Source organism: Ovis aries, chromosome 19, assembly GCF_016772045.2.
Source record: "Ovis aries strain OAR_USU_Benz2616 breed Rambouillet chromosome 19, ARS-UI_Ramb_v3.0, whole genome shotgun sequence".
Taxonomy (NCBI): Eukaryota; Metazoa; Chordata; class Mammalia; order Artiodactyla; family Bovidae; genus Ovis; species Ovis aries.
Window position 1 is genome coordinate 55,837,184 of NC_056072.1, and position 26,143 is coordinate 55,863,326.

The following is a 26,143-nucleotide window of genomic DNA, read 5'->3' on the forward strand; positions in this document are numbered from 1 at the left end:
CAAACATAGCCTGGCCCTTTGTCATCACTGTGCCTGCCAGATGACACATGAACTCTTGGTTCTTGCCAAGAACGATGATGATTATAAAACTGGGCCAGCCCAGCCCTGTCACCAATCAGGCAAACTCAAGTCAGGGTCCTGAGCTGCCTCTCACACCCGTGGCTCTGCCCCAGCTAGCTGGGTATCTTCTGGCAAGTCTCTCCTCTTCTCCAGGCCTCAGTCTCCCCAGGTGTCAAACGGGCTCCAGAGCTCCCGTCCACCTCCCTGGAGCTTGTTCTGAGCTGAGGATGGTGGAGAGGACTTTTCATCCCTGAAAGGTCCCTGATTCCCTTCTCAGCAGAGCTGGGGAGCTCTCAGCCTGTCCCCTCTCAATGCTGTAAAGATAAATCCCACGCCAGCTGAGATATAACTGCAACCACCGATGTTATCCAGATGCAGGTTTTATTAGCACGAATAGGAGAAAGGTGCCTATAAGGATACATACGAGCCGTGACTTCCAGGGTGACGTTTACAAATTCCTGCACGTGTTTATTCCCACAGCCACCACACAACACAGCACCACCTACAATGTTTCTCCCAAGTGGAACACAGCTGTGAGGAGGGGCTCTTCCTAACCACAAAAGGATGCCCAAGAAGAGAACGAGATCCTCAGTGCCGGGGGTGAAGTTTATACATGGCAAATCCTGGCAAGGGCTGGAAGCTGGATCTGGACATGCTGGCTTCAACTCCACCCACCCTCCCTGGTTGCTCACATCAATAGCACCCTGTTCCACTCTGGGGGTCCCTTAGAAGACACAGCACGCTCATCTTAGGGCTAGGGAGGGGAGCAGGCCTGCAGGGGTAGGGGAGAGGGACTCTGGGGTCTGTTGCCTCACCAGTGATGCTGAGTGGGGTGACATGCAGTTTGAACTCATCAGCTGGCTTTCTCAAGTCCCTGATATAGGCAAGCGAAGCCAAGAGTTTGAAATGTGTGTAAACTGGGGGCTCAGGAGTATGGTCAGGCATCTACAGAGGGGAAAAGAGAGGTCACAGGGGGTAGGGTGCACAGGGCTCAAGACGCTCTTAGACCACAAACTGAGTTTATAGGCAACCAGGCTCACTCCTCCAGGGGCTCGCTGGCCCATGCCGCTCGCCGCCCAGGGTGCTGCCGCTTCTCTTCAGCCCCCTGCCCCTGGCTCAGGTCATCGAGGAGGCCCAACAGAAGGCTGGCTTGGCCGCAGGGTCCCCGGGGTCCGCACGGGCTCCCCAGGGCCCTCTTTCCAGGATGCTGGCGTTTCTCCGACATCAGCTCTCCACCCTCGTCCTCGTCCTCCCCTGCCTCCTCCCAGCTCCTTTGGGGCCTGGGGTCCACCAGCCGTCTGCCTGGGTGCTGCCTCTTGGTGACAGCGTACCCAAGCCAGGAGGCACGCCGGCCGGGATGCTGCCGCTTCTGCTGACCCGCGTCCACCGCCCATGCCGCCACATCGTCCCTCCGGCCGGGGTGCTGCCGTTTGCGGAGTCCCACGGCCCCTCCTTCTTCCTCTTCTCCTTCCACTCCCTCGTCTGCCTCCTCCTCCTCCCTTTTGCCAGGATGCTGACGCTTGGAGAACCAATCGGGTTGAAAGATCTGGGACTCTGGGGAAGGAAAGAGGCCAGTGAGGGACCCTATGACCCACAGATGCCCACTCCAGCCTTTCTTCCAGGCAAGACAGATTCCCACAGCATTCACCCAGACTCATGGCCTTGCACCTGCCTCTCAGGCCTCATAGACCCAGGCACACTCACACAGGTGGTCAAGGCCATGGCCTCTGGTTCCACTCCCCAGCTGTGTGACCATAAGCAACTCAACTTCTTTGAGCCTCAGTTTCCTTCTGAGTAAAATGGGGTGGGGAAGGGCAATAACAGTACCTATCTGAGGCTTGGTGGTTTAGTCGCTAAGTCATGTCCGACTCTTGAGACCCCATGGACCATAGCCCGCCAGGCTCCTCTCTCCACGGAATTCTCCAGGCAAGAATACTGGAGTGGGTTGCTATTTCCTTCTCCAGGGAATGTTCCCCACCCAGAGATTGAGCCTGGGTCTTCTGCATTGCAGATAGATTTAGGATCTGACGCTTAGGAAGATCAAATCCTGCTACAAGGGGTTTCAAGTACTTAGAAGGGTGCTTGGCATACCGGTGTCTAGTATGAACAGGTGCCTAGTAATTCACACTGTAACACACAAAGAAACTCTCTCTCCCTGGCACAGACTCTTTCCCACAGAAGGTCTGCTCTCTGAAATATTCCCAGAACTGAGATGGAAAAGGAATCTGATCCCAGGAAGCAGTCAACTCACCACCTGCCGAAGGTGTGGCCAGGGGGAGTTTCTGAAAGGCAAGAGGCTGAATGACTAAGTCGTTCCCTCCTCTGCGGCCGGGTTTCCCCTAACCCTCTCCAGCCGGCATCCTTCTCTCAACCCGCAGCCCCACACAGTCCCAGCCCTCACCGGATACGCTGTCATCCTGGTCATCTCGCAGTCGCTGGAGGTCTTCCCGGAGGAGGAGGAGGCGCTCTGCCTGCCGCAGGAGGTCTTCTAGGCCCTGTTGCTCGGACAGCTCCACGTCCTGCTGGACCACATCCAGCTGTGCGCGGCCTCCGGGGACACTGGTCAGGGTCAGGGTCAAAGCCATGGCTAGCAGAAACCAAGGGCCAGGCATCTTGGCGTCTGGGGTAGGGAGACAGGAAGAGAAAAAAGGCACACCGCTGCGCTCCTGTCCCAGCCTGCTCTATGGCTCTCTTTCCTGTCCTGGGGGATACCCGAGGCCGGGGGTGAGTTGGGGGGGGATCAATCGTTCAAATGCCCTCCCGCGAGCAGGACCACCTGCCACGTTTGGGAGAGGTCAGCTGGAGGACCTGCCTTGAGTCCTGGGCATCCTCAGCCCTAAGGATGCTTGGACAGCCTGCCCGCCCCCAGGTCTACCTGCGAGAGTCAGGGACCCCATCTCCACCACCACTTCTCAATGACAGGAGTGTAACCACCAAGATTGCGGCGCGGGCCCAACAGCCAGGACGCTAACCTGCAGCGTCGCAGGCTAAAATTCTCCCTCAAGGTTCCCAAAGCAATGTTTTTATTCCAACACGCCTTCTACAGCGTTCTGATTGCAACACTGACTCTATTTCTAACGCTAAGATTCTAGGGCCAGGCTAGGAATCAAATTCTAACACTAAGAGGCTAATTTCAATAAGCTAAATCCTATTTCTAGCTCCGAGACTGAGATTCTCAGGCTGAGGTCGGTTGCCACCGTGAACAGTCTGTAAGATCCGGATTCGAATTCTAACTCCCAGGCTCTCCCGCTTGTGTCCTGACTGCCCCGTGCAGCCCCCGGCATCCTGGCGCGGACCTCCAGCTTGGGGAAGCCCGGCAGCCGTAGGATGCGAACCTCCCCGCGATGCGCGGCTCCAAAGGCCGGGCCGTGCGCGCCGGGAGGGACCGCCAGCCCTGTGCCCGCCCCGAGCCTCCGTCGGGACCCAGCCTGCGCCATGGAAGACCCGGGGGTTGAAGCGCAGCGCCCCTCCCGGGTGCGCTCCGAGCTCCAAAGCCGCTTCTCTCCGCGGGGCGCACTGCAGGGCGGGCAAAGCGCCCCCCTTTCCCGGGTCCCGGACGCCGCCCGCGGGGAGAAGGGACCGACAGTGGTTACCTGCCCGGCACGAGCTCCGTGGACCCGTCCGGGATCCTGGGCTCCGATCCGGAGATTCGGGGTCTGGGGTCGGCGGGTCTGCAGTCGAGGAGCGCTGGTAGGACCCGGGTCGCCGGTTGCCCTCCTCGCCGCCGGGCCGCTGCTTATATCTGCGCGAGGCGGCGGTGCGGGTGAGGTCAGCGCGGAGGGGTAGCGGCCGCCGGGAAGGGACGCTGACGGCAGCGGGCCCCGTGGGTACCCCGCCCGCTGGCCCGCCTGCCTGCCTGCTCCGCCGGAAATCTGGGGCGGGGGCCGCGGGGGCGGCGGGGGCGGCGGGCGGAGGAGCCGGGGGAGGAGGCACGAGCCGCAGAATCGGATGCTGGAGCAGGGTGGTTTCTGTATCCAGCTTCGAAGGTCTGATGTCTAAGAGAACACCCGGCAGGGTAGGGGACAAAGGCAGAGATGCTGAGAGAATCGCACAGAGATGCGCACAGGACAGACTCAGAGATGCAGACGGAGGCTGAGAGACGCACAGAGAGATCAGAGCAGACCACGCCAGAGAAACCGTCAAGACGGGGAGGAGTTGGGGGCTGCGGGGGAGAGGGAGGGGGAGTGAGGGAGAGACAGATAGAGGAGGAAAGTGGCCAAGTGGACCTGGGCTCTGATCTTGACTGTGTCGTCTCTGGAAAATGTCTCCCCCTCTCTGGGCCCAATTTTCTCATCCCTACAGTGAGGGAAGGCTGCAGTTTCTAAAATTTCAAAACTGTAATGGACATGAGTTTGAGTAAACTCCGGGAGTTGGTCATGGACAGGGAAGCCTGGCCTCCTGCAGCCCATGGGGTCGCAAAAAGTCGGACACGACTGATCGACCGAACAGAACTGAACTGAACTGGGCTGTTGGGCTTCCCAGGTGGCGCTAGTGGTAAAAGAATCCAGCTGCCAATGCAAGAGACAGCAGTTCGATCCCTGGGGCGGGAAGATCCCCTGGAGAGGGAAATGGCTACCCACTCCAGTATTCTTGCCTGGGAAATCCCATGGCCAGAGAAAAACCTCAGTAACCAACGTTTTACAGCCAGAAGAACTCAGGGAAATTATGGATTTATGGCTTCTCTTGAGAATCTGTTGGGAAAAAGTGGGCTTGCATTTCCTCCTGACAACAGCTGCCCTGGGTCATCACACCCTCCACCAGTTTCTACTGTCTTCCCAGCGTGTTGCTCTGGTCATTGACCCCTGGATAGGAAGTTTTTTTGGATCTACCTACCCCAGGCAAAGGAAGTGAAGGGATAGAGGGAGTAGAAAAGCAACGATCCCAAGGAGCTTGTGCACCAATCAGTCCCTGAAGTCAGATGATGCCTTGGAGGAGAGCATTGTCACACTAGTCCTGGGAACAGCCTTCATGGTGAAGGAGTTAATGGGCACCCACAGTGTGCCAGGCTCCCTAGTCCCTCCTGGTGATACAGAAGTGTGCCAGACATACTTAGAGGGAACCACATTTTAGGCAGAGGGAACAACATCGGTGAAGACTCGCCTACCTCTGGACAATCTGAACATTATTCTGCCTCCCCATACAACAGTTCTTCAGGCTAAAACTTGGAGTACCTGTTGTACGTCTCAAGCCATGCTGGGGGTTTGGCAGGGGGAATCCAAGAGTGTTAGTTGTTACTCCCTTCCTTGGCAGAGCATCTAACTTTCCAGGCATGTCCACCACCTCCTGGCATCCCTACGTCACCCTTACATCAGCCTTACATCACAAGATACGTGGGATAGGGACTATAAGTCCCACTTTACAGATAGGGACATAGAGACTCAGAGAGGCAGAAAGACTAGAGGTGGAAGGGAACTTTTAGATCACCAGCTATAGTCCCCTCCTCATTCTTAGGTGAAGATACTGAGGTCTGTAGAGGTAACCTGACCACCTTCCCAACTCCCAGACACACTTTGTGTCCCCGGGGTCAGATGGTTGGATGGGGGTGGATTACAAACCTGAAATTCCAGACTTGATCTCCCAACCAGACCCCAGGATTAGAAGAACTGCCATCCTCGCTAAGCATTAAATCAGACAGACACATAGACCTGTTACCTTTCATATACAGCAGTGGAGGTGTAAATCAATACCATCTCTCTGGGTGGCAACCTGAAAATCTGACACATGTATACCTTCCACAAGGCTTCTCAGGTGGTGCTAATAGTAAAGAACCTGCCAGCCAACGCAGGAGACGTAAGAGAGGCGGGTTTGATCCCTGGGTGGGGAAGATCTCAGGGCAGCAAGATTTACAGAAGCAGGAACTGGGAAAAGCCTGGTTGGCTGTCAATCAGGAGAGAGCTGCTTGGATCAACTGGGGCCCATCTGGAACTGCAGGGCACTATGTCACTCTTAGCAGATGTGCAGTAAACTCCAGGATGTATTGTTAAGTGAACAAAGCAGAGCAGAGAACAATTTTTACATCTGTGTGATGGCGCAGGAGATGGACTGTGGTTCTTGTATTCAGAGATCCCCTCAGGAGGGATGAAAGAGTACAGTGCCAGGCAGCTGGGGGGCTGGAGAAGGGGAGGTCAGCTGGGGGTTTTCTTTCACTGGCAGCCCTTAGAGGTATTTGGAATTTTTTTCCTCTGTGCAGGATTCCCTGTCCACAAGTTCAGTTCAGTTGCTCAGTTGTGTTCAGCTCTTTGTGACTCTATGGACCGCAGCACACCAGGCCTCCCTGTCCATCACCAACTCCCAGAGTTCATTCAAACTCATGTCTATCGAGTCAGTGATTCCATCCAATCATCTCATCCTCTGTTGTCCCCTTCTCTTCCTGTCTTTAATCTTTCCCAGCATCAGGGTCTTTTTCAATGAGTCAGTTTTTCCCATCAGGTGGCCAAAGTATTGGAGTTTCAACTTCAGCATCAGTCCTTCCAATGAATATTCAGGACTGATTTCCTTTAGGATGGACTGGAGGCCTTGAGAGTCCAAGGGACTCTCAAGAGTCTTCTCCAACACCACAGTTCAAAAGCATCAATTCTTCAGTGCTCAGCTTTCTTTATAGCCCAACTCTCATATCCATACATGACTACTGGAAACACATGTCTCTGCTTTTTAATATGCTATCTAGGTTGGTCATAACTTTTCTTCCAAGGAGCAAGCGTCTTTTAATTTCATGGCTGCAGTCATCATCTGCAGTGATTTTGGAGCTCAAAAATATAAAGTCTGTCACTGTTTCCATTGTTTCCCCATCTATTTGCCTTGAAGTGATGGGACCAGATTCCCTCTCCACAAACCCACAAGCAATATGGGGAAAAAAAAAAACACAAAACAACAGAATCTTGTCTGAGTCTAAGAGATTCCCTTTCAGGGGCAGGGGGAAGTGGAGGGAATATTGCTCCCTGGTGAGCCCATTTCTGTAATCAGGGGTCTGAGTTGCTTGTTAGGAAGAGAGTTTCTGGATGGTTGGGTCATGGGATAGGGGTTCCCATATAGCCCAAGGGACCAGAGAAGATGGTAAAGGTATCTGAGATGTCCTCAACAAGCCAGCTCTCTCCCTTCCTTCTGTCTCTTCTTTCCTTCTTTCAGAGAATATCCACTGAATCCTTAATAGCTACTAGGATCTGATTTGGAATCAGCACAAGATGGAAGGCTGGAAAAAGCACAAGCTGGAATCAAGATTGCTGGGAGAAATATCAATCACCTCAGATATGCAGATGACACCACCCTTATGGCACAAAGTGAAGAGGAACTAAAAAGCCTCTTAATGAACATGAAAGAGGAGAGTGAAAAAGTTGGCTTAAAGCTCAACAGTCAGGAAACTAAGATCATGGCATCTGGTCCCATCACTTCATGGGAAATAGATGGGGAAACAGTGTCAGACTTTATTTTGGGGGGCTCCAAAATCACTGCAGATGGTGACTGCAGCCATGAAATTAAAAGACGTTTACTCCTTGGAAGGAAAGTTATGACCAACCTAGATAGCATATTCAAAAGCAGATATATTACTTTGCCAACAAATGTTCTTCTAGTCAAGGCTATGGTTTTTCCAGTGGTCATGTATGGATATGAGAGATGGACTGTGAAGAAAGCTGAGCACTGAAGAATTGATGCTTTTGAACTGTGGTGTTGGAGAAGACTCTTGAGAGTCCTTTGGACTGCAAGGAGATCCAACCAGTCCATCCTAAAGGAGATCAGTCCTGGGTGTTCATTGGAAGGACTGATGTGAAAGCTGAAACTCCAACACTTTGGCCACCTCATGCGAAGAGTTGACTCATTGGAAAAGACCCTGATGCTGGGAGGGATTGGGGGCAGGAGGAGAAGGGGACGACAGAGGGTGAGATGGCTGGATGGCAACACCAACTCAATCGACATGAGTCTGAGGGAACTCCAGGAGTTGGTGATGGACAGGGAGGCCTGGCGTGCTGCGATTCATGGGGTTGCAATGAGTTGAACATGACTGAGTGACTGAACTGAACTGAACTGAGGATCTGATCAAGACCTTGGGTACTATATTCATGATATATTTTTAATGCTTTGACCTCTGGGGTCTTGCTGACTCTCTGGAGAGCCTGCCCCTCCCAGGGTAGCCAGTTCCTAGAGTAAAGAACTCCCATGAGAGCACCTTTCATATACAAACTAACCAATCCAGAGCCCTAATCAGCCAGAGTCAGGTACCAGACAACTAAGGGTAGTCCGGATGCCCCAGAGTCCAGTGGAATTATTCAAACCAGCCAGTTCTAAAGCTGCCTACCCCACTGTGCCTGTTCCTTCCTGAGCAACCACAGCTTGGACATCCAGCTCTTGACACTTGGATGTATGTCCAAGTGTCCACACATACATCCAAGAGCCACAGCCTCTTGCCCATTTCCGACCCCCACTCCCTGCTCCCTCTGCCTGACTCCTGGTGGACGCTGGTACTTCCCTCTGTGGCCCTGTGTGGTGCGCGCTGTCCTCTTAGGAGCTGTGACTCACTCCCACTCATCTCCTCATCTACTGGTCTCACCATACCTGAATAATGATCAAACTTATATTTTAAAACAGGGACCCAGCAGGATAACAAGTCAGGTTCCTTCTCCCTCTCATGGAGCTAGGAGTCCAGCCGTTATATTGCATATATTTTTCCAACTTGCTTTTTCTTTCCCCCACCTGATGATAGAAATCTGCTTGATCTCAAGACTGTAGTTGCTTATCAGATTAAGACAGCTTTGCTTTTGAAAAAGAATAATGAGATAATTTAATGGTGAAGTTTAGACACTATTTCTAACTCCCAGTACCCACGACTATCACCCCCACCCACCCCAACATACACACACATACATCTTCCTGCATGAGGGCTCTTGAAACCCTGGGAAAGTTCTGATTTCCAGATCCTGCCTTCCCTGAGCTCCTCTAACCTCTCTCAAAGCCCTGTGTTCTATGTTCAGAGATGCCCCTCAGATATTGTAGGGTCTTTATCAACCCTAAACTGCAGAAGGTCTGTCTAGCATACCCATTGATTTTTTTTCAGTGTTTAATAAATTTTTAATTTTGAGATAACTATAGATTCACATGCAATTGTAAGAAATAATACAAAGAGGTCATTGGTACCCTTTTCCCAGCTTCCCATAATGATTACATCTTCCTCTAGTGGTTTCTATATCCACTACATGGTAGCTTTTTAATTATAGCAAATGCTACCTTTTAAATATTCAGTTCTTTCCTTTGCATTCAGCGTTAATAGAAACAATAATACATAATAAGCATCCTCTCTCTCCAAGATCATAAAAATCGTCTCAAAAAATTCCAGGAAGAAGAGTCCTTTCAGCGTCTGCCTTTTCTCCATAGAAACTCACTCTGAAAATTTCCCCAGTCAGATTCCATTGGAGATTTTTGACTCAACTAATCAATGAGTTTATTGATCATGAATCCACTGTAAACTTTTCAGTTGTTAATTCAGTCATGGGTGTATTTCTTTATTCAACAAGGATTTCCAACATACATCCAAGTGTCAAGGATGGTTCCAGCCCAGGGCACACAGGGGTGGTGGGATGGGGAGGGAGTCATAGAGAATAAGAGAAAAGGGGGGAGGGGTCAGATCTCCTGGGGTCTTGTTGGCAGTAGAGAATTAAAGAGTATGGATTTTGTTCTCGAAGCAATGGCACAACAGAGGGTTTAAAGCAGGGAGAACTCTGAGCTGATTTATCCTTTCAGACCATCCCCCTGTCTGCTTGGTTAACTGTGAGTACATCAGGGGCAAAGAGAAATAGCAAAGCCAGTGAAGAGCTTCTGTGGAACCCTTGTTCCTTGTGAAATCTCCCGTCTCTCTCATCCCTTTCTGCCCACTGTCTCCTCTTGGGATCTCACTCTACTCTGCCTGCGTCTAAGGTATCTGTGCCCCACGGGGCTCAGCGTGAGTCTGCTCCCACGATGCACCCCCCCCCAGCCTTCCTCAGCTACTTCGCTGCACCTGGCCACAAACCAGCTTCCTCACAAAACCACAGGACTGCTGTGTGAAGTCTCACACCTCCATGCTTTTGCCCCTCTTCTTTGCCCTTGCCACCTGTGGGCCATTTATTATTATTATTTTTTTACATACAGGCTTTAAGACAACATATTCAGAAACTATGAATGCAGACATGTATACACATATATATTAAATATGAAGAATAGTGTGAACCCCTTAAGCACCTAGAAAGTGAAAGTTGCTCAGTCGTGTCCGGCTCTTTGCAACCCCACGGACTATACAGTCCGTGGAATTCTCCAGGCCAGAATCCTGGAGTGGGTAGCCTTTCCCTTCTCCAGAGAATCTTCTCAACCCAGGGAACCCAGGACTCCCGCCTTGCAGGCTGATTCTTCACCAACTGAGCTGTCAGGGAAGCCCTCAAGCACCTTATATGGAGATATTAAGTGAGGAAATATTTTTTCTAAAATAAGTGGTGTATTGATGTAAAAAAAAAAATCCCATCTTCTTTTTTATTGTGAAAGCCACCTTTCAGAAACCTGCCTCCACTGGCCTGTCCGCAATCACTATTCCACTTTTCAAGCAGTCTCAGAGTTGGATCCTGCATTCTTGCTGTATGCCAAGGGTTAGGTCATTAATATGTAAAAGAAGCTGGTATCGAAAGGGTGGACTTTATAATTGGACACATTCTTTAGAGCCTCCCGCAAATGCTCATTCGTTCATACATCCATTTATTTACTCATTTATTTGCTCATTCATTCATCTCTCCTTTTATTTGCTCGTTTAATGAACATTCCCTGAGCAGGTCATGTTGAGTTTGGGGGTCACTGAGGGCATCCAGAAAGGAACACTCTTCTGAAGATGTTAGCAGTCCAGCAGGGGAGGAGAACCTGTCCACATCGATTGCACTGCAAGGTACCAAGTGCTCAAAAGCCCTGGGGTGGGGCCACAGATCCAGCCCATAGGGTCAGGGATGGATGGTTTGTTGGACAAGACTTGGAGTTATTTTGGATGGAAGGTCCTACCAGGGGCCTTTCTCTGACCACCCTGGCTGAAACAGGTGGCTGTCGCACTCGCCCTTCCCCGCCAGCCTTTATCATGAAGCACAGTCAGGTGTTTATTTCTTTGTCCCTGGTTAGTTGTCTGCCTCCCGCAGTGGAACCTCACTTCGTGAGGACAGCTGCTTGCTCCGTGCTGTTTATCCAGTTCCTGGCTCAGAGCTGGTGCTTGGTGAAGAGTTATTGATCTACTGACGGCACGAGTGAACGCGTTCAGCCCAGAACGAGTGCGCACAAGCTGAGTTGCCTGGCCGACGTCTTTCGAAGCGAGAGGGCATAAGGGTAGCCCCTCAACCCCGTGTCATCTCTGGGCACACACAAGGCAGTCTAGACATTTACCAGAAGGAGGAATGATCCACGTGGGTGGCAGTTTCAGGGGGTGCGAGGAGAGACAAGAAGGCAAGAGCAATCAGGGAAGGCTTCCTGGGGGTGGATGGGCCAGAGGATGGGGGTACTCGGGACCAGCAGGACTGGAAACAGGTGAGCCCTAGCTGTTCAAGGACCTGTTTTTCTTCCCTTCCCGAGCCAGAGACATCCCCTCGCCAGAGCAATGTGGTCCAGAGATGGCTGATGCCCAGGGAAGCTTCCCACGCCCTGTGAAATGCCCAGCAGAGTCGGGCCCCTGTCTGGGTTCAGGACCAGCCCAGGACTCTATGGTCCAGGCTGACTGAGGAGCTGAAGCCCTGAGCCCCACCAGCCCAGGCCCTATGCCTCCCTGAGGTCTTACATTCATGCTGAGAGGCCAATTGCAGGTCTGTGTGGTCCAGATTGTGTCTAAAGAGCAATTTTCCGCTCTGCTGGAGCTTGCTGAATGGAGCCTGCGATCAGAGAGGGCCCGGGGTGACTGAGACGCCGCCAACCCGCGGAGCCGGCCAGGGAGCGGAACTCACGAGAGCGGCTCTGGAGAGTGTTGTCCGATGCGTTGTAGGTGGAGTGGAGGTGTTCAGGTGCACAGCTCTGCATCACACAGGCAGCTTGAGTGTGCGTATGGACATGTGTGCAGTCCGCGTCTGTGCGGCATGCACGTGTGTTTGTGCCCAGGGATACAGGTCAGAATGTGCCTGCGTCACACACATTATCTGTGGCTCAGTTTGGGGCAGGGTCTGCGATCGTCTTTGGGTCCAGTTAGTCACTGGTGACCCCGTCTGGGGAAGACATATGGCTGTAGGTCTGGTGTTTCACTTGTGCGTGGACCACTCTCGTTGCCTCCTTTCACACTGACCTGTAAATTCTTTTCTTTATTCTTTGCTAGCTGAGGCTTCCCAGGTGGCACTAGTGGTAAAGAACCCTCCTGCTAATGCAGAGATGCAGGTCCAATCCCTGGATCAGAGGAAGATCCCCTGGAGAAGGGAATGGCAACCCATTCCAGTATCCTTGCCTGGAGAATCCGATGGACAGAGGAGCCTGGTGGGCCACAGTCCAGCGGGCTGGGAAAAGTCAGACACAAATAAGCGACTGAGCTTACACTGCACACACATACTCTGCTAGCTAGCCCGGTGAGTTAACACGTGTTATTATAACAGAAGGAACTCCCCTGCAGACACAATGTGTTCACCTCCCAGAGAGTTTAACACACAGTGGGCTCTGAGGAAGGAGATGAACGTGGAGAGGGACAGCAGCAAGAGACTGTGTGTAGCAACCAGTGCCTGGGGGCCCCGCGCACATCTTTTTCTCATTCAATGCACTCAGGCGTAAGAGGGCAAAATGATTCTGCCTCTTTAAAGCAACCGAGGCTCGGAGAAGCAAAATGACCTACACACACAGCCAGGAAATAGAGGAACTTGGCTTTGAATCAGGTTTGTGTTATTCTAAAACTTGCCCACTGGGACATATCTGGTGGTCTAGTGGTTAAGAATCTGGCTGCCAATGCAGGGGACACGGGTTTGATCCCTGGTCTGGGGAAGATCCACATCCCTTGGGGGCATTTAAGCCTATGCACCAAAGTTACAGAAGCCCAGTTATCTAGAGTCCGTGCTCCACAACACAAAACCAACCTCCAGTCACCGCAAACAGAGAAAACCCAGTGCAGCCAAAAATAAATAAGTAAAAAATTAAAAATAATAAAATGCTTTATTAAAATAAATGAAAACTTCTACTTTATCCCACTGGAAGGGGCTGTACCCAGTTGAAAACAACTAGTGTTAGATGCATATGGAGATGCATATGGAGAATTCTTTTTCCTTTCACAAAATTTTCTTTGATGTTTTGCTTATGTCTTCTCCTCACTAATTTAGAGGGAGTTTTCTTTTTTCACTGAAAATGTTTTGAAGGAATCCATACCTCAAGCCATCAGCCCAGACTCTGATGTCTCAGGGCCCATCATGAAAAGTGAGTCTCACTTTTCAAATATCACGAAGCTTATCTTTGGATCCTCCTGGGAGGATATACGCTGACTCTGATGAGTCCAGAAGCGCTTTGGGTGGGTTGGGGTGGGGATGGGTGATAAACCGCGGGCTGCCTGTGAGCCACAGTCACCGGCGGATGAGACACCGCGTCATCCATCAGGCCCGCCAGAGATGACAAGCCCCCACCCCTGCCACTGCTCCTCTTATTACAGGAGAAAAATGAAAACCAACCGCAAATCACCTTGGCCAGTTAGGTTTATTTATCTTGCTGTCAGCCACAAGCAGGCTCTATGCCAATGTTCTGGGCTAATTAGAGCTTGTCCTCGGAATATATGGAGTCTGAACTCCGAATATTGCAAGTGGGGGAGCAGGAATTAATCTGCCTGTAACATTGGGCCATGAGTCAGGGTCACAAGAGATGGAGGAAGAGGAGCCCAGCAGGTGCTGACAGAGACGTCCAGTTAGTTTGGTCCGAGGAGAGGCTCATTGTCCCTCCCAAGAGTTCAAGTGCTCCTTTTCATTGCCTCATTGTGAGTCTGAACTGGATGCCATTGTGTTTTGGCCTCCTATATCCATCCTTTGACCTCTGGGAAGCAGAAGGAGCCATGATTGAGATGGTTGGATGACATCACCGACTCAATGGACATGAGTTTGAGCAAGCTCCGGGCGTTGGTGATGGACAGGGAAGCCTGGCATGCTGCAGTCCATGGGGTCACAAAGAGTCAGACATGACTGAGCAACTGAACTGAACTGAACTGAAGCAGAAGGAGCCATCTTTTCTTCTGGGGAGGTGCCTTATCTCCATCCAAAGTGGCCTTGATGGCACACCAGCCACACCAGCGCATCCCAGTACAAGGAACCGGCATGTGGGCCAAGCTTGGCCTATGGAACCCACTCTCTCCTGGGACTTAGACTCTTGGGTGGAGACATGCCAGAGTTGCGGGGGGACACTCATACCAGCATCAAGGCGGTGCTGGGATAACATGGTTGGAAAGTCATTGCTGCCTGGACCCTCCAAAGCCCTCCTTTTGTGTTTCCCGGTTGTTCTTGCTCAGTTGCTAAGTCGTGTCTGACTCTGCGAGCCCATGGACTACAGCATGCCAGGCTTTCCTGTCTTTCGCTGTCTCCTGGAGCTTGCTCAGACTTATATCCAGGATGACATCTAACCCTCTCATTCTCTGTCGCCCCCTTCTCCTCTTGCCCTCAATCTTTCCCAGCATCAGGATGTTTTCCAGTGAGTCAGCTCTTCACATCAGGTGGCCAAAGTACTGGAGCTTCAGCTTTAGCATCAGTCCTTCCAATGAACATTCAGGACTGATTTCCTTTAGGATTGACTGGTTTGATCCCCTTGCTGTTCAATAGACTCTCAAGAGTCTTCTCCAGCACCACAGTTCAAAAGCATCAATTCTTTAGGGCTCAGCCTTCTTTATGGTCCAACTCTCACATCCGTACATGATTACTGGAAAAATCATAGCTTTGACCGTATGGACCTTTGTCAGCAAAGTGATGTCTCTGTTTTTTAATACACTGTTTGAGTCAGTTTCTGCTGTCCTTTCTGTCACTTGCGACCTAATGACTAACAGATGACACTCAGATAAATAAAGGGATCCCAGCACAGGGAAGAAGAATCATGTGTCTGATACCAGAGCAAATTCCCCTGTCTTAGCTTCTGCCACAGACTCTATAGGTCTGCATTCAAGTACCAGCTCAGCCAATGATTTGCTGGAGGGGAGAGGGGATTAGGTACCCTACTCCACATCTCTAGCTCAGTTTTCCTTCTGTAAAATGAAGATGAAAATAATGCTTAAGCACTAATGATAATTTTTTAAAGTTTTCAGCTAATTGGTTACTACAGGCTAGTCCTTATGCTGAGGATTTTTCCCATGCATTATTACATTAAATCCTCATAAAAATTGAATGATGTAAGTATTATAGTTTTTCCCATTTTATAGATGAAAAAGCTGAAACCCAGAAGTTTGGGCAATTTGCCCAAGGTCACGAGGTGGAAGACCAAATCTTGGCCTCTTAACTAACATGGTACACAGCCTGTCAGCTGTTGAAAATAGACCTGGCCATGAGGGGCAGGGAGCTTTGCTCTGCCTGTTGGTTCACAAGCTCTAGCCTCTTTGTTACTTTTTCTGCACCTTTCAGAGGTAGATCCAATTCCACCTGAGAAGTATTCCTGTGAGGAAGTGACTGACCCGAGGTCTCATGAGTCTCTGACAGAACAAAGCACGTTCAAGGCCTTACCTGACATAGGGCCATTGGCCCTATGGACAATATCTGAACTGGACTTGCAAAAGATGGATGGTTTCTCCTGGCCTCATCTGTATGTAGCCAAAAGGAGCCCAGAAATGTTAAGGATTCTAATGCTTTACGTGATTGAGTGAATGAATGAATGGACGACTGAGGGAGTGAATAGATGAATAAATCCATGGATGGGCAAGTGAGTGAGTGAGATAGAAGTAGATTGGTTTCCTGCCTTATGGAGCTCCTAGGTCAACTGGAGAGCTTCCCAGGTTGCTCAAGGGTAAAGAATCTGCCTGCTAAGGCAGGAGCCTCAGTAGACTCAGGTTCAATCCCTGGGTCGGGAAGATCCCCTGGAGGAGGAAGTGGCAACCCACTCCAGTATTGGTGCCCGGATAGTCCCATGGACAGAGGAGCCTGGTGGGCTTCAGTCCTTGAGGTCACAAAGAGTCAGACAGGACTGAGCGACTGAATGACATCACCAAGGACGCAGATGAACAGTGAGGTGAGGAGACACCTAGGGCGAGATCTGGGAGGGTCCCGGGCATGGGCACTCCGTCTTTGTAGTGCCAGGGGGCATCTCCCTCCTGGGGTGGATGTGTTCACCAACAGAAAGAGTCGGACACGACTGAGCGAGACTGAGCACGCGTGCATGCACAGGGCAACTGGGAGACTCGATACATGCAGTTTAAATGGACTTCTCTGGCGATCTGGTGGTTAAGGAGCTACCTGCAAAGGCAGGGGACACGGGTTCAGACCCTGATCTGGGACGACGCCGCATGCTGCGAGGCAACTAAGCTGGCGTGTCACAACGATTGAGCCTGCATGCCACTAGGGAGCCCTTGCCCCCTACAGTCTGTGCTCTGCAACAAGAGAAGCCACCACAATGAGAAGCCCATGCATCGCATCTAGAGGAGGCCCTGCTCGTCGCAACTAGAGAAAGCCGGCACTCAGCAACAAAGACCCAGGACAGTCAAGTAAGCAACTAACTGATTTGAAAAACAGTATAAACAGCTCGAGAACAGCTATGTGCCAAGACATGTAGCACCGAAAGCATGTCAACATGGACAACGTCTCTGTGGACTGGAGAAGACCAGTCAAGTGTGAAGTGTGAGGAGGGGGCTATTTGGGGTGCTGAAGAACGGGTGGCATCAGAGAAGCTGGAGCAGAGAGGGTCAGGCACTCAGGAGGGGCCACCTCGTGCAGCTGGAGACGAGGAGGATGTGCAGGAGGCTCACCGCCTCCCTGCAGACCCACTTTGCCCTTACCGCAGCGAGGGCGATGCCTGCAGCGGCACTTAGCCAGCAGTTATTTGTGGGCGCAGATCTAGGGCATGGATTCTTGGGGGAGAAATCGCAAGGAAGGGCTTCTTTCCACTTGAGCCCACAAGTGGAGAGCAGAGGTGAGCCAGACCATTCCATCACAAACATCCTGGTCTGGCCATGGCAAAGGTTAGGCTAAACTCATCTCCCAGGCTATCCTGGGGGCCTAGTGGCTGCAGCAAGTAGAATTTCCTTTATTGGTTTTGGGGCCAGAGAGCTATTCAGGACAGTAAGAATGATGCTCAGATAAGCAAGGGCGCCTGAGGAGGTGGGCGGGACCGCAGAAAGCACTCTGGACTGTGAGACTCCATTCCTCAGCCCGCCACGACCTTGCTTCGTGACTAGGGCAGGTATCGTCACCTCTCCATTCCACAGGTTCCTCATCTTTACATTGAAGGGAGTAAAACCTTCCTCGCGGGGGTCATATAAGGGAATGTGGAATGTTCTTGGCATCATGCTGGCCTGGAACAGAGCAGATACTTGGAAAAGATTGCTTTTTATTTTCTGACTTTTCCCCAATGGGCACTTTTTTTTGGTTTTGTTTTCTAGCTTTTGTTTCCTGTTTGTTTTGTTTGTTTTTTGTTAATTTTTTCTCTTTTTAAATTTTTTTTAAATTGGGGGAGCATTTACTATCGGAAACAGAGTTAATTTTTTAAAAAATTTAAAACATCGAAAGTGTGTCTGCTTGTGGTCTGCGTAGCAAAAGCATATTGGTCACAGTCAGGCCAAGAAATAGATGGCATCTTCCAGCTGGAGAGTTTGAGGATAATTCAATAAAGGGGATATTTATAAAAATATAGGCAGAGAGTACAAGGTATCGTGCAGCACCCAGGAAAGGTGAAGGACCCCTGTCAACACCTCTGAGCCTGAAGGGAGACAGAGCAGTCAGTGGTCACCAAAACCCAGGGAAGGCAGGGGCTGGGTAGAGAGGGAGGTGGCCAGAGCTGTAACCTTCAGTTCAGGGACCCGCCGGCCCAGGGAGGAGCCAGGGATCTAAACACCGCAGCCTCTTTCTCCTCCCACCTCTGATCTTCCCTAGGAGACTCCATCGGCCAAACCCAAATGAAAACCAGGGGCCCAGGAAGCCGTTGATGAACACTGGCTTGCTCCGCGCACACGGAGCAGCGAGGGGAAATGGAGAGTGGATCTGGACGGCCAAATAGAGAGACCCAGGGAAGGGGTCTCTGAATGCCCTGCTGCAATAGACCTGGAGACCGCTCTCCGTCACCATGCTCCCACCCCCTCCGTCTTCCAATTGCAGTCGCAGTGCTCCATGGCCCGGAGAGGGGAGCGCAGTGATGACTACATTCTGATGAAAGATAAGCTTGGTCTCTTCAGGGACGCAGCTTGAGAAAGGGGCCGGGACACTGTGACATCCTCTGCGGAGATGGGCAGGGCCGGACGTTGAGCGGGAGCCCTGTGGATGCTCTTCACGCCAAAGGCGCCTCGTGATTGATGAGCCTCTTGAGTCCAACAGGTCGGGAAATGAACAGAAATTTTCAGAAGAACATTTAATAAATTCTGGCTGGAGTCACGCAGAGAGAGACACTCTCCTCTCACAATTACTACCGGTCATTTTTCAGTTCGCATTCAGAGAGTCACAAACGGACTTGCTGCAGCTGTCAGGATGGTGGGGGCTGGGGTTTCAGGGAGGATTTACCAAGTCCTGGCACTTCCCCTGGGCCTGGGAGGGAGAGTGGAGTGCTGAGATGGGCCAGGTCACAGCCACCAGGCTGGTCCGAGGCAGACCGAGGTCAGGGTCACCGACTCCTAAGATGGGATGGAATGGACAGGCAGGCAGGGTGTGGGGAAGGTGGTGGAGAAAGTGTCACACGTTCAGCACACACGGATGGACACACGTGGAGACCAATACAGACACTCAGACACACACAAGGACACACGGAGACATGAAGACTGACACAGGAACATTCAACAGGGACAGACAGAGACACACAGAGGGGGATTTGAACCCAGGTCCGTCTGAATCCAAAGCCCAGCCTCTTTCTGCTCTACTCTCTAAGGCCCTAGAGATGAAGTGTCACACTTCACGCACACTTAAATTCTTTCCAGGGCTTCGTTATTCTAAGCCATGCTGCAATGAATATCTTCACGTTTTAGATCATGTCTTTAGCTTAATTCTCAGGAGTGAAATTAATGGTCTAGATCTCCATCTAGGTCCTACTCTGGTGCAGGGGGCAGACTCTCTGACTCTGAGCAGGTGGCGTGAGAAGCAGATTGCTAGCTGTTTTACTCCTGCCCTGAATCAGGTACCTGCTGAGTTGGAAGGGAGGGAGGCAGAGGCGGCAGGCCCTTCTAACGAGCAGAGAACTCATCCAGGCAGGACTGGCCATCGATTGCCCGGCTCCCATCTCACTCCAGCACCCAGGGAGGCAGGAAGGGGCGTGCATGTGTCCCCAGGAGCAAGATGGCCTGAGAGTGGAGGAGGGTGTCTAGGGAGATGTGAAGGGCACGCAGTCCCGTGGAGGTGAGAGCAGACAAGGAGAGCCGAGTGAGTGCCAAGCACATCACGTCCTTCATAAGACCAAAGCTCAGAGAGGGAAAGTGACTTCCGCAAGGTCACATGGCTGGCATGAAGGTTATGACTTCTGTGTCTAAAAGTCTAGAAGCCAAAGAGGCAAAAATTTTGACTCTCTAGGTTGGCACTTCACTTCCATCACAAGCTCTCTCTCTGCTAAGAAGTGGAAACGTAGTCATTTCAGAATCTCCACACCCCTACTGCTCAGTCCCCGGGTTTCTATTGTTGTCTAAGGCATCAACCCCAGATTTAGCAGCTTACAAGAAGAACTGACAGAATAAGAGAACAGTCGGTTATTGTCTGGACAGGTCTGCAGGCCGGCTGGGCTCAGCTGGGGGGCTCCCGCTCAGAGTCTCTTGCGCTGTTACAGTCAGACAGTGGCTGAGGCTGGAAGTACCTTGAAGGTCCCCTCAGTTAGCAGCTGATACTGGCTGTTGCTTGGGACCTCAGCCAGGTCTGTGGCCTGGAAAACCTACGTGTGGCCTTTCCAAGGCCCCTGGGCTCCCTCGCGGCACGGTGCCCAGAGCAAGTGACCCAAAAGAACCAGGCAGAAACATCTCCTTGTTTCTTCCATTCCCTCCCCAGGCTGGAAAGAGTGGGACCTGTAGGGGCTGCGGCAGTGACAATCCAGACAGGAATCCAAAGCCCAGCATAGAGGAGGCGCTCAGTAAGCATCAGCTTCTGCTCCTGGGATCCTTGTAAGTTACTGAACGGGAAGGGAAGGGCAAAAGGCGTGAGGGTTCAAGGGTTCACGGAGCCAAGCCAGGGGTCGATCGTGACACTTAACCCAGGAGGGGCCTTGAGCTGGTGGGTCAGGGCTGCTGGGGAAGGTCCTAGCGGCCCAGTCACGGGCCCAGTGTCTGAACACAAAGCCAGGAAGGAAGGAGGCTGGAAAAGGGACCACTCTCTCCACAGGTCCACTTTGACTTCCCCATACCGCAGTTCCTATGGGTGGGTGTTCCAGCTCTGGGACCTTGGTGAATGAAGCAGGTGGGCCTTGCCGAGCTGGCTTCCAGTGTCCAAGCCCCTTCCTCTGGCAGGATGGGGGTGGACTACATCCACGTTCTCAGAGCCTTCTCAGGGTGGCTGAGTCAATCAGAGGCTTTGCCGGGAGGTAGCGGAGTGTGTAATAACTCTCATTGTTTCATTAGGAGCAGTGTGTTTAATTTAGATAAATGTACTGCTGGGCAAAGAACTGCTGAGTGGGTGGGGGTGAGGGTTGGGGCTAGAGGTTGGCGAGTGGTGGGGCTCTTTGGCTTCCACCGACTTTGTCCATCACCACCTCTTCCCACTTCCCAGTGCTATCTGCAAACTGGCGCTCTGCAAACTCCGTGAGCCTCTGACCGGGTAGGTCCAGGGTGTGCCCCAGGTGACTTGGACATAGCTGGGCCAGGAACATGCTTAGGAAGAACTGGTAAAGAAGGAGCTGAGGCTGAGGTCACAAAGGCCCTTGAATGCCACTTCAAACAGTACACACAACTCCAGCCTACTTGTTCGGTACCGGCTGGATGTCAGGACAATACTTAATTTGAAAGGAGGGGTTTGGAAGCAGAGCTGACCAGCTCTGGTGCTTGTCTTGCCAAAATACCTGTTCATCCACACCTGCTCAGGGTCAGGCCTTGTTTTGAGGACCGTAACAGCGACAGACATGGGAATAGGAGCCTGAACTGTGACAGAGAGCTGCTCCTAGCCAGGGATATGCAAGGATTAATTAGCTCTGCTTCCCAGAATTGGGGTCTTTTGGGCTGGGCCTTGAAGGATGAATAGGAGCTCACCAGGGGGAAGCCAGCAGAGTGGGAGGATGGGGTGAAGAGAGGCAGTTGGGCTTCTTTTCCCACAGGGTCTAGTTTATTCCTGGGTAGGGGCCCATGTCCTGCCCCTCCTTCATAGAGCCCCATGGTGGCCAAGGTGACCCTGGTTTCCAAGGCTCCCTGGACTCAGCATCTCCATGCACTTTCCCCCACCCCCCATACACATCTAAAGGTGCTACCTCGAGTCACCTGGCAGGGTGGGAACGTCCGGGTGACAGTCTTCCTCACCGTCACAAAGTTAAGAGTCCCAGCTACCGCAGAGCCCTGTGAACGGACTTGCTTCGGCTTTATAATTATTTTTTTCATCTCTGGGCCTATTATTCTCACATTTAATTAATGTTCTGCTTGACTAATAAGATATTGAAAAAAAAGCAGCTGGGATTGCCAGCTGGAATAATTGCACATCTTGGGAAGGAGGGGGAGAGCCTTGGTAGGGCTGGAAGTCTTGAGATGGAGGCAATTAGACCTCCAGGAGGCTCAGCTTCAGAGAAACCCAGCAGATGAGCCCGCTCCCCTCTGCACCTTCGCCCTGGCTGCCCCCGCCCCCCACAAGGGTTTGTCACTTCAGAATGTGACTACCTCAATGGTCTCTTCACCCTGCCACCTCCCAGGGCGGCTGGGGCAGTGGTCCTCAAAACCGATGCTGGGAAAGATTGAAGGTAAAAGGAGAAGGTGGCAGAGGATGGCATCACCTACTCAATGGACAAGAGTTTGAGCAAACTCCAAGAGATGGTGAAGGACAGGAGTGCCTGGCGTGCTGCAGTCAGTCCATGGGGTCACGAAGAGTCAGGCATGGCTGAACAACAACAGAGACTCCCAGGGTGTGTGTGTAAAATGCAGGCTTCTCCCCCGCTCTGAGAAGCAGGTGAGTGCAAGCCCAGGAACCTGTATTTGAGCACAGCCAGTCCAAGTGCTTCAGTTACAGGCTGAACTCAGACAAAGTCTAGGAAATCATGATTTGGAGATGCTCCCTTCTCCTCTTTTATGAAAGGGGCACAATCGTGGCACTGTTAAAAGAGTCAGGGTCCCGCCTGGCCACTCTAAGGAATGCTGCAGTCCATGGGGTTGCAAAGAGTCGGACACTCAATAAAGTCATGGTCATTATCCTTGGTTCTGCAGGGGCTGTGTCTGGTCCCCTGCTGTCCCCAGTGCCCAGGGGAGTGTTTGGCTCTGAGAAGGTGATCAATAGCATCAGGAGAGCAGTTTTCTCCGGGCGGCAGTTTCAGGAGGCAGAGTGGAGGGCGAGGAGCTGAAGTTCCTGCTGGACCCTCCTGTGTTGTTTGAATGTTTTAACATGTACAGGTAAGACTTTTCTAAATTCTCAAACTTGTTAAACTGTATATTAATTTGTTAAATGTCTCAAATAACCTTTTTGAGGTTTTGGGTGGAGAACGTGTTCTCTTCCTAAGGCTTTTTGATTAAGAGCAAAGAGTGCAAAATCTGATTCCTTGTAGCCTGTGGAAATTCCATTCAATCCATGTGGTCTGCACCCAGAGAAACGCTGGTTTGCAGGATCTTCAGGGCTGGAGACTCCCAAGAGTCACTTGGACAGCAAGAAGATCAGACCAGTCCCTGGAAGGACTGATGCTGACGCTGAAGCTCCAATATTTTGGCCACCTGATGCGAAGAGCCTTTTCATTGGAAAAGACCCTGATGCAGGGAAAGACTGAGGGCAGGAGGAAAAGGGAGCAGCAGAGGATGAGGTGGTCGGATGGCATCACTGACTCAATGGACATGAGTCTGAGCAAGCTCCAGGAGATCGTGAAGGACAGGGAAGCCTGGTGTGCTGCCGTCCATGGGGTTGCAAAGAGTCAAACACGACTGATCGACAAAACAACTACGGGGCTGGAAGCAGGTATCTGACACCCTCTGCAGAGAAACTTGAGATCCCTCCGTCTTCTGCACCTGCCCCATCCCCCACCACAGTCTAGTTGCTGATGTTCAGTGTAGGGAGCTTGGTAAAGCTGGTTTATGGATTGAAAAGGCTGGCATAAAACTCAACATTCAAAAAATGAAGATCGTGGCATCCCGTCCCAACCCTTCATGGCAAACAGATGGGGAAACAGTGGAAACAGTGACAGACTTTATTTTCTTAGGCTCCAAAATCACTGCAGATGGTGATTGTAGCCATGAAATTAAAAGACACTTGCTCCTTGGAAGAAAAACTATGACCAACCTAGACAGCATATTAAAAAGCAGAGACATTACTTTGCTGACAAAGGTCCATATAGTCAAAACTATGGTTTTTCCAGTAGTCATATATGGATGTGAGAGATGGACTATAAAGAAAGCTAAGCGCCAAAGAATTGATGCTTTTGAACTGTGATGTTGGAGAAGACTGTTGAGAGTCCCTTGGACTGCAAGGAGATCAAACCAGTCAATCCTAAAGGAAATCAGTCCTGAATATTCATTGAAAAGACTGATGCTGAAGCTGAAGCTCCAATACTTTGGCCACCTGACATGAAGAACCAACTCATTGGAAAAGACCCTAATGCTGGGAAAGATTGAGGGCAGGACGAGAAGGGACGACAGACAAAGATGGTTGGATGACATCACCGACTCAATGGACTTGAGTTTGGATGAGTTCCGGGAGTTGGTGATGGACAGGGAGGCCTGGCATGCTGCAGTCCATGGGGTTGCAAAGAGTCGGACACAACTGAGTGACTGAACTGAACTGATGGATTGAAAAAGGCACTGAGGGGGCTTCCCTGGTGGTCTAGTGGCTGAGACTTCTTGCTCCCAAAGCAGGGGGCACGGGTTCGATCCCTGGTCAGGGAACTAGATCCCACATGTTGCAACTAAGACCCCGCTCAGGCAAATAGATAAGTTTTTTTAAAAAGTACACTGAGGCCCAGAGAGGGGCAAGGACCTCCCCCAAGCAGAGGGAGTGGTTAAGGCCCAGACTGGGAACCAGAACTGCCTTATTTAAGAAGCCAAATCGGGGACTTCCCTGCTGGCCCAGTGGCTAAGGCTCTGTCCTCCCAATGCAGGGGCCCTGGGTTTGATCCCTGCCCAGGGAACTAGATCCCACATCTAATGAGTTTTCATGTTGAAACTAAGACCTAGCTCAGTCAAATAAATAAATACAAGGAAAATACATATTTTAAAAAAGAAGAAGAAGACAAAGCAGCTGTTTCCTGGACAGCTGTATGGCCTGGGGCAAGCGCCTGCATCCTCCAGGGGCCTTTTATGAAAGGGGCTGTTCATCCTTATCTCAGAGTCCATTCAGAAAGGGGCTTAGCACCGCCTCTGACCCCTGTGAACCCCCTGTACCTGGAAACTACTAGTGATGTCACACTTATCAACACCCTTGTCTTTGAGAGGCCTCCCGGGAGCCACTGGCCCCACTTTTGATCTGAGTGAAACTGGAGTTGTCACTGCGCTTCTCTGGGCTGTGGCTGTTGTTGTTCAGACGCTAAGTTGTGCCTGACTCTTTGCGACCCCATGCACTGCAGCACACCAGGCCTCCCTGTCCTTCACCATCTCCCCGTTTGCGCAGACTCATGCCCACTGAGTCAGTGATGCCATCCAACCATCTCGTCCTCTGCCGTCCCCTTCTCCTCCCACCTTTAATCTTTCCCGGCATGAGTGTGTGTGTGCTAGTCGCTCAGTCGTGTCCAACGCTTTGCGACCCTGTGGACTGTAGCCTGCCAGGCTCCTTTGTCCATGGGATTCTCCAGGCAAGAGTACTGGAGTGGGCTGCCATTTCCTTCTCCAGATCAGCATCAGGGTCTTTTCTAATGAGTCGGCTCTTCGCATCAGGTGGCCAAAGGATTGGAGCTTCAGCTTCAGTCCTCATGACGGATCTACAAGATGGGGACGGGCACAATAACCATCCTCACAGATAACCGTCCTCACGGGGCTGTTGTGAGCTGATATTTGTGAAGCAATGAGGACAGCACCCTTCACAGAGTGGGCCCGCGTGGCAATCAGCCGTGGGATGAGAGGCCTGCTGAGCCCCGGGAATGGAGCGTGCCTGCTCGCCTCCCTCCTCGGCCCGTCCCTCTGGAAGTCCCGCTCGGAGCTGTCTGCGTAATGAATGTACCTCTCAGCCAAGCACGGCTGAGACCACACAGCTCTGACGAACGAGGCTTTGGCGACAGCACCACCATCTATGCAATTAAGCAGCTCCATGGCGCCGGGGAGCTGAGTGACAGGCCACCAGGATGGCCTCTGCTGAGACTGGAGTCAGTGTGCAGGGGCTGAAACCCCCACCCTGCCACTCCACCTGGGGCCAGAGTATCCTGGGCTAGGAAGTCCCCCTCCTTCCGGGAGGGCTGCATACGACCCACGTGTTTCCTGATAGTGCTGGTGTGACACCGGAGCTGACATTTAATAAGCATTTAGACAGAGCATTTCATGTTCAATCATAAGTACAGTGATGACTCCTTTAATAGACAAGAAACCTGGGGCCCGGAGAGGCAGAGGAACTGACCCAAGGCCACCCAGCTGGGCTTCAAGCCCAGTCTGTCTGTTCCAAGACATCTCTCTGAAAGATTGCCGCGCTGCCTCCCATGCGTTACTTGGGTAAGTTCCTGGCTGGGCCTCAGTTTCCCCATCTGCAAAATGGTCCCAGAGGACTGAAGTGGATGACCTCCAAGGGCTCATTCTGCAGTGGTGTTTGTGGTGAATTAAGTCATCTGAGGGCTTTTCTGAATCAGCCAGGAGGCTGAGCAGAGGCCCGTCTTTGAGACAGAGACTGAGCTGCTTCTCAGAGACTGGCATGTCCACCATGGCCCAAGAGGTAATTAATAATATGCTAGCTGGTAGGCTGCCGTCTATGGG

At 51.6% G+C, this 26,143-nt stretch overlaps 1 protein-coding gene across 1 annotated transcript; it reads right to left on the reverse strand.

Annotated features, from left to right (window-relative positions):
- Positions 1 to 422: 422 nt before the first annotated feature.
- On the reverse strand, positions 423 to 25,492 carry TRH (thyrotropin releasing hormone). Its single transcript, XM_012100221.4, is given in 6 exon segments — positions 423 to 1,614; positions 2,462 to 2,680; positions 3,654 to 3,945; positions 3,947 to 4,222; positions 20,815 to 20,958; positions 25,217 to 25,492. Coding segments are annotated over 6 exon segments (1,725 nt in total). The 3' UTR covers positions 423 to 1,096.
- Positions 25,493 to 26,143: the final 651 nt, after the last annotated feature.